At 35.9% G+C, this 8854-nt stretch overlaps 1 protein-coding gene across 4 annotated transcripts in view; it reads left to right on the top strand.

Moving 5' to 3' along the window:
* Positions 1 to 350: 350 nt before the first annotated feature.
* Positions 351 to 8854, top strand: part of LOC137027279 (glycerol-3-phosphate acyltransferase 4-like) — a 30863-nt gene continuing 22359 nt past the window's right edge. For 3 of the 4 annotated variants that reach the window (XM_067395276.1, XM_067395273.1, XM_067395275.1), the window contains exons 1-2: positions 351 to 459; positions 2823 to 3258. In XM_067395276.1, the coding sequence (XP_067251377.1) occupies positions 3091 to 3258 (168 nt within the window). In that variant the 5' untranslated portion in view covers positions 351 to 459; positions 2823 to 3090. Of the gene's footprint in view, positions 675 to 2822; positions 3259 to 8854 lie in introns of all 4 variants that reach the window. The other variant, XM_067395274.1, reaches the window with a different exon arrangement.

Here is an 8854-nt window from a genome sequence, read left to right as displayed (position 1 = left end):
CACATGCAACCTATTACATTTATCAGCGCTTCTCAGGATTAACCAATCATATTTGTTTGTGATTACTAGCTAAATTTTTTGAAAACAATTTAACGACTTCTAGGGAGAATTTAAATGACATAGACCAATCCTTGGAATTATATTGTAAAAGTAATGATTAGATTTAAAGTACAAACTTCTCCAATGAGACAAAAAACGTCCTGGAATTTGAATGCGCCTCAATGGGCGATTGAGTGTTTTGAGCCTCGATGCGCCCCCTGGTGGACGGCATCCGTCATGTAAATCCGTTACTCCCTTACTGGTGTGGTCACAGTCACAGACACGCGTCAGTTTGTACGTCACTCACGACATGCGGATCTTCGGTTTTGCATCCTTTCCGTGACAGTTCTGCCGGTGTCGGGTGAGCACGATAAGGACGCGCCTTCAGTTTGAGAACGAAGCTGCTCCATAAAGCGCCGAGTAAGTGTTTCTATAGATACCAGAACACGTGATGCGTGGATGAGCGGCGTGTCTGTGTAAAATGATAGGTAAAAAATCATCCGATCCGCTGCTCTGTCTGTTCATCAACCAACTAGCCGAAAGCTTTAGCTGGCAAAGATTACCTACTCATAAAGTCATCTAGTGGATTAAGTATTTAATTTTTTTTAACAGCGGCACAACAGATAACCTGAGGCGTAAGTACTTGAGTAATTGTTACTTCATTGCTACTTAAATATATTGGATAATACTAGTCGAGAACTATTGAAACTGATTAACGTTAGTTGTATTCTACATTTCTAAGAGTCTCTTAAGTCGTTAAAATGTGATTTAAACATCAAATTGATATTTTATGTTCATAATATTGATAGTTTCTTATGTCATATTTAGCTGACAAGTCAAATAATTTCCCTATTAATTTTATTCAAGTTTTATGTAAAACAGCCAATGGAATGAATTTTAATAAAAATATGTCATTCACACATCTCTTTTAGCCTAAAGAAATGCACAAAAAAATAACTGCATGCCTTTTCTTTACATGACTTCTGTGAAAGTCTTCAGTGTATCTAGATTTTCTTCAGTCAGTATTATTTAGCCTATATAGTACTATTATAGTGTTCATTTTATTTATTAGTATACTATTTAGAATGAGCATTTATATTTTTCTATTTTAATTTTAGTTTTAATTTTGCTAAGTGCTTTTGTCGTTTTATATATATATATATATATATATATATATATATATATATATATATATAGCATTAATTAATTTTAAGTAATTTATTTTAGTCGACATTTCTAAGTTTTGTTCAAGTTTTAAGCAGCAGTTCTAAGTTTTTAATCTGATATTTCCTTTATCTATAAATTTAATTCAATATTTTATTTCAGCTTTGTTTCAGTTACCAAAAAAAAAAGAGTTTGAGTTACATTTACACGACAACAGTGTACTAAAAACAGAAAAGTTTTTCCTTTGCGTTTTTCACATACAGACGACAACTTTGTCAAAATGATCCCATTCAAGGATTAGTTCAATTTCAAATTAAAATTTCTATCAAATTAAAATTAAAAATTTACTCACCCCCGTCAACCAAGATGTTCATGTCTTTCTTTCTTCATTCAAAAAGAAATTAAGGTTTTTGATAAACATTCCAGGATTATTCTCCATATAGTGGACTTCAATGGCCTCCAAACGGTTGAAGGTCAAAATCAGTGCAGCTTCAAAACGTTCTACACGATCCCAGACGAGGAATAAAGGTCTTATCTAGAGAAAATATCGCTCATTTTCAAAAAAAAAAAAAAAAAAAAATTATATAAGTTTTAAGAATAAATGCTCATCTTGAACTAGCTCTCTTCTTCCCTATTTGAATTCAAGGAGTGTAGACACTGCTAAGTTTGAACTAATTGTTATATACTTGCACTAGCATATTGTATATGACAATTTAGTTCAAACTTTGACCTATGGTGGGCAGTAATACACTTAGCAGTGTCTTATCTGCTGGAATTCAAATAGAGAAGAAGAAGAGAGCTAGTTCAAGATGAGCATTTATTGTTAAAACATATAAAATTAAAAAAAAAAAAAAAAATAGAAAATGAGCGATGGTTTCTCTAGATAAGACCCTTATTTCTCGTCTGGGATCGCTGTAAACTGTAATTTTGACCTTCAACCATTTGGGCTCCATTGAAGTCCACTATATGGAGAAAAATCCTGGAATGTTTTCATCAAAAACCTCAATTTCTTGCGTTTTTTGGTAGTTTACAAGGAGACAATAATTGTATCTTTTTTTCTTTTTTTTTAAGTACTTTGGAACCAGTTTTTAGGCCCACAAAACACTATTGTTGTGTAAATCAACGGCCAAAACACTTCCAAAAAGTTTTCCATTTTTTGTTGAAAACGGTGTCGTGTAAACTAACAATTTATGAATGTAATGTTAGCTAACAATAACAAAACTGGTTTCAGATTATTTGTATATATTTGTCAGGATAATTTAACCTGTTAGAGTAAAATTTTGACATTAGTCTTCTCTTCTCTTCTCTTCTCTTCTCTTCTCTTCTCTTCTCTTCTCTTCTCTTCTCTTCTCTTCTCTTCTCTTCTCTTCTCTTCTCTTCTCTGTTATGTACGTGTGTCTCCCACCACTGTACTCGTGGGAGCTCTATGAGCTCAAATATTTCCTTGTTCAAGATCCTAGTGTAGCTCATGCTGAATGTAGGCTACTTTGTTTGACTTTGTGATCAACCTGTTGCGTGTACTTTGGTGGGTGCAGTCACTATCTGTTTGATTTGAATAAAGCCGTACTTGAGTGAACTGTAATCCTTTACCTGTACCTGTATGTGTTTCTTCATTTCAGAGCTCTAAGGGGAGAGCTGTCAAGTTCTGTGAGTCTACAAGGATCTAAAGTTGGAATGTTGCCAATTAAAAGTGAAGTAAATCGCGTCTGGGCAGTGCCACACACAGAATGATGTGTTTGCTTCATCCAGTTGTACACAAATGGAAATGAAAGACTTTATAACGTCACCAGTCTTCATTACGGACTCCTTCCACATCATGCTCTGGAGACTTAGTACTTGAGAAAGTTGCCTTCTTATTTTTCTTCCTGAAAGGAAACCACTTAAAAAATGGGCCCTTTTATATCTCCTTTCAATAATCTGCTATGCATGTTGTTGGGCATCTCTTTCACTGTGTGGGTCACACTGCTTTTGGTCTTCATCATCGTTCCTGCAATTTTTGGTCTGTCCTTTGGCATACGTGGACTCTACATGAAGATGTTGCTCAAGGTGTTTAAGGTGAGTTGGAAGATCATTTTGTTCCATTTCAAGATGGTTAAGAAAATTGTTCTTCAGGCTGATTTATTCGTGGGCTTTTTGTTTACCGGATACTATAGAGTTGATAGTAAAGTTGGGGTGAGAGAGATTAATAAACAATCATTCTATCAAATAAAATTTGTTTTATAAACTATAAATGAATTTAGGCATCTCAACATTATAATGTACAGTAGGAAAAATGTATATTCATTTGTGATATTTGCTGAGGATTACATATAACAGTGTTTATGTGAATTTTTAAATATTAACTTGCATCTAATAACTAATATGATATATCCATTCAAGTACCATGTTATTTCTATGGTACTCTTAAAGGATTAGTTCACTTTCAAATGAAAATTACCCCAAGCTTTACTCACCCTCAAGCCATCCTTGGTGTTCCATCTTTCTGATGAACACATCGCAGAAATATTAATAAATATTCTGACGCGTTCAAGCTTTATAATGGCAGTGAACAGGACCGAGTGAAAGAGTATGAGCTGAAAAAAGTGTCTCAATCCACATCCATCCATCATAAACATGTACTCCACATAGCTCTGGGGGGTTAATAAAGGCCTTCTGAAGCGAAGCGATGCATTTGTGGGGAAAAAAAAATCCATATATAGCCAGACCGCCTTCTGTAAGTTACGAACAAAGTGTAAACTGTCATTGCGTCTGTTACACTTTTTCCATAGCTTGAAAAGGGAAGGTGCAGGATGTAGCGTAAGCTTTTTGAACTACTAGTTTTACCCTTTCTTTGTAAGTAGAATTTGGAAGGCGTTCTGGTGGAAGCTAGATATTTTACTTACTAAATATGGATTTTTTATTTTTTTTTTACACAAATGCATCGTGTCTCTTCAGAAGGCCTTTATTAACCCCCCAGAGCCGTTTGGAATATGTTTATGATGGATGGATGTTTATGGAGGCACTTTCTTCAGCTCATACTCGTTTGGTAATGCTTTCTGCCATTATAAAGCTCGGATTCGTCAGGATATTTATTAATATTTATGCGACTGTGTTCATCAGAAAGAAGAAAGTCATATACACCTAGGATGGCTTGAGGGTAAGTAAAGCTTGGGCTCATTTTCATTTGAAAGTGAACTAATACTTTAGGAGTTGTTAGCAAAATGGCGGGTCAGGAGATTGTTGTGCAAAAGAAACCTTTTCAGGGTGACACAAGACCCTACTGCGAAATTATCCCACTTATTATGTGGCTGCTTTCCACATAAGTAAATAATTGAACACAAAATATTAATTTGACATGTTTTATTACCTCAAGATGACTCGCCGTACCCGTCTGTTATCAGTTGTAGTGGTTGTTGTCATGCAAAAATAGACCAAAAGTTGAGTATTGTGGAGAACTGTGTAAAAAAAATTAAATGAATAATGTATGGTTCTGCACCTAGCATGAACATTTTTTGAAAGGACTGCCAGTGCCAGGTAAACGTAAGCTGACGATGCATGAAACTACCAAAACAACTAGACGTGAGCGGCGGGACGCAACAAAAGCAAATAGAATCCATTATAATTAGTGATGCTGTCTACACTAGATGAATCTCCAACAGTAAACTGTTGCACTTCTATTTCTGACATATTTTAACACTCTAGGACAAATGGATTTGCAACGTTCGCTTTGTCACATCTAGTGTACTGTAGACACAGTGAAAAAACAGAAAATATGACGAGGCATATCTTGCCCTCAGAGTACACTGTGTTGTGTGCCTCAAAATATTAGCTTTTTATATAAATATTAGTTCTGACAGTATGAAGCCGAGCAAGTTATGATGACACTTACAGAATTCACATCACAAACACAAAAAATTGTGAAGCTGTTTTCAACATTGATAATAATCAGAAATGAGCAGCAAATCAGCGTATTAGAATGATCTTGTGACACTGAAGGCTGGAGTAATGATGCTGAAAATTCAGCTTTGGCTTCATATTTGAATATGTTTAGACATATTCAAATAGAAAAAAAAAGTTAATAAATTTTAATATTTCACAGTATTACTGTGTTTAATGTATTTTTAATAAATGCAGTGGTGAGATTGAAAATATTTTTCTCAACAAAAGGGGGGCCTGACAGAAAAAGTTTGGGAACCACAGCTGTGAGGTTTATCAAATAATTTAATAATGCTACTACCATGATGCATATCCAAAAAACTATGGTACTAGCATGATACGTTTTTATACTCTTTTATTTATGGAGTGCACTTGGTAGTGAAAATTGATTGTGCTTCCAGATCACATTGACATGTTTTGCATATTCATAGTCTTATTCTGTTGTGGCCATCTGATGTAGATGGAGTTGGGAGTTCACTGAAATTTTTTATTTTATCGCCATTTTTTTATCGTTTCTGTGCAAGAGGCCATATACAAGAAATGAGATCTGGATGATGAGGACATGTTGCTCAAGTGCACATCTGGTTAATGTTTTTAAAAAATGTCTGATTTGTTTTCTTCTGCTTACTCTCTCCCCCCCCCCCCAAATTATAATCATAAAAAAAGAGAGTGGAGAGGCAGGCGTTGAGGGGGAGTGAAGAGCTGAGGGGCTGCTCCACTCCAGCTGTGACTGATTTAATTCAAAATTACATCACATCCGTCTGAAGCTCTTATGTAACTGGTCGTGCAGTCTCACTGCGTTTGGCTTTTTTTCTTGTCTGACACTGTGGCTCTCGTGCAAACTAGTGACATCCTACAATAAGCAGGTTCATTGAAGCAGAGAATGCTTGAAAACTTCCTGTTGTTTGGGTATTAAACAACATTCAGCTATTAAAAGATTAATGTTGAATGTTTGTCACATTTACATGTCAGTGATGCAACTTGGCCAACCTAGTAATGGTAAAGTATTACAGTATAGATACTATTTCTGAACATCAGAAAAAAAACTAATGTTAAGAATTAAATGCAAGTTAAAGGCTAAAAAGTTCTATTCCTGGCTGTGTGTGTAGCACCTACAGCTCTGCAGGACCTGAAAGATCCCACTTTTGGAAACAAACATCTAAACAGTTTAACAGAGCTGCACATTTAGGAGCCATTTACACAACGCAATTTTCAGCTAAAAACAGAAAATTTCTTTTTTGCCGTTCATTTACACAACAACAGTGTTTTGGGGACCTGAAAATGCCAACATTTGAAAACCTGTTTTATATACAAGTTTTTGAAAACAATACGGTTATTGTTTCCTTGTAAACTACAAAAATGTGAATTTGTGAAAATGTTGGTGTCATGCGCATGCGTATTATGTGTTCATTGTGTTATTTATAGGTGTGTAGTGTTTCTTTACAAAGTGACATCGCCAACTACTGGTATTGTATACATAAAGCGTTTTTAATCATTTTCACGGATCTATGTAAATGGTGTTGTTTTGACAACATTGGGCCCTATAATACACCCGGCGCAATGCGACGCAAGTGTGTTTGCTAGTTTGTGTCCGGCGCCGCTCGCGTTTTCCCGTTCAGCCCCGCCAGTTAGTGCGCCCATGGGCGTGCTGGTCTAAAAAAGAGGTGTGTTCAGGCGCATTGCCGGCACATTGCTATTTTAAGGAGCTGAAAATAGACTGCGCCATAGACCAACTCAAACCTGGTCTAAAGTCTAAAGTCAATGGCGCAATATTTTTTTTGTTAGAGCGTGTTGGTAGAAACTGCGCCTCTGGACGCGTCCACAGTGCGTGTTGACTTTGCTTATTACACACAGGGATGCGCATCACACAAACATGCCAAATATTAAAAACAAAACGATTACAGTGTAAAAGAATATTATTGTGTAGGCTACATAAATATAAAAATGTAATGATGAATAGTCATTGGGTCTCATTCATGAAACATGAGCAGAACGAATTTTTGTGTAAATCGTGTGTAAAGTGGTTCTGGCGTAAATTTTCGGATTCATTAAAATGTTCGTATTTTCCAAATGTTAGTTGGTACGAAAGAAATCTACATCTGCTCCCAGCCACGCGTAAATAGTGCGTTTAACATCTGAACGTTTTGCTCATTAATAATGCTGCATTTTAATTCACCTTATTCGGGTACATATTTACACAGCATTTTGAAAAAAATATTATATAAAGTCATTGTAATGTATAATGTAGATATGCTCGATGATGATGGTGGTCCTCCTCCAGTCTGAATACGATTTTTTTTCGAAGTGAACTAATTTGTTTTTTGCAGTCAAGCTTCATGTCGAACCGTTTTCTTTTCACTTCTAGGACTGTTTGAAACTGGGACTGTTCATCTGTTAACAGATGAAACTCCATTAACAGCATCTGTTGCCAAGCTTCCTTTTTTGGGGGCCTGATACGCCACTATATATGTACGCTTAAAATGTGGTGTTTTGAATGAACTTCTGATAATAAAACTTCAATTTCTGCATCTGAGAAATGTATCTTTTTCATTCGCTTTTGAGAAGACATGTTGAAATCCTTAATTTGGTGTCATAATATGATGCCCATATATAGTTGTCAGTCGGATTTAATGGGCGGGATTTATGGTAATTGAGAATGAGCGTGCACGTGCGTCCCATTTACGACTGATTGGAATTCAATAACACACACACACATTTCACTATCACTTCTGATGTTTAAGAAGTATTTGTGAATCAGGAGAAGAGTTTTCGGGAAGGTCTCTTTACGTGCAAATCACTCACATATTTACTCGTATATTTACGAATGTTTCATGAATGAGACCCATTGTGTGTATTAGAATTAGGCTACCTATTTTCAATTCAGCTTATTACTACTTATAATGATGAATGAAATTGGCTAATTAATTGAACAATCGTGCCAATACACACACATATATATTATCTGACTCATCGCGCGGAGCTATTTGAAAGTTTGCATTTGCAAGCCTGCTTTAACTTCGCACAAGAGCAGATCGGTTTCTTTGCTTGAAAAGCGTTCAGCTTTTCCGCCAACAAATTTCGCCATGTAAATAGCAATCCGCCATGGCGCGAGCGCATCTCGCTCTTGAAGGGAATGGGAGATGACACTCTGATTGGTTTATTGAACGTTACGCCCATTACTCATTAAGAGAATAGGGACAACCCATTTCAAAAATGCGCCCCGGTGCACGGACCGTTTTTCCGTCGTTAAAATAGCAAAAGTGGATTTGGACCATAGACTGTAAAAAAAGATGGATGACGCGACGCCGCTTCCTTCCATTGTATTGAACTGAAGCCAAAATGGGCTGATGAATGGGCACTGACACGTTAGGCAATACGTCAAAAAAAAAAAAAAGTTTGGAACCTGGGCATGCGCAGAAGGAATTGTCAGTGGAGCCCGGAGGCAAAGTCGCGATATCAAACTTCCGCCCAGACGACTGCGTTATCATTCATGTGTTTTAAATAGTTATACACATAAAAAGTTATACACAATTTAAAATTCTACCTATAAAATAATAGGCTATTCTGTTTCTAAAGCAATAATATTTTTGAAACAGCAAATTCAGTAGATAAAATCAATATAATAAGCCACTAGAAACAACTCTAAATTGTCAGAAACGGTCCTGCCATTTTAAATCAAGTTCAACTAACGTTACAGGAGATCGATTGCTGTAATTAGAGTAAGCTATCATTAGTT

The sequence above is a fragment of the Chanodichthys erythropterus genome, chromosome 9 (genome assembly GCF_024489055.1).
Source record: "Chanodichthys erythropterus isolate Z2021 chromosome 9, ASM2448905v1, whole genome shotgun sequence".
Taxonomy (NCBI): Eukaryota; Metazoa; Chordata; class Actinopteri; order Cypriniformes; family Xenocyprididae; genus Chanodichthys; species Chanodichthys erythropterus.
This window is presented reverse-complemented; position numbering and strand designations above follow the sequence as displayed.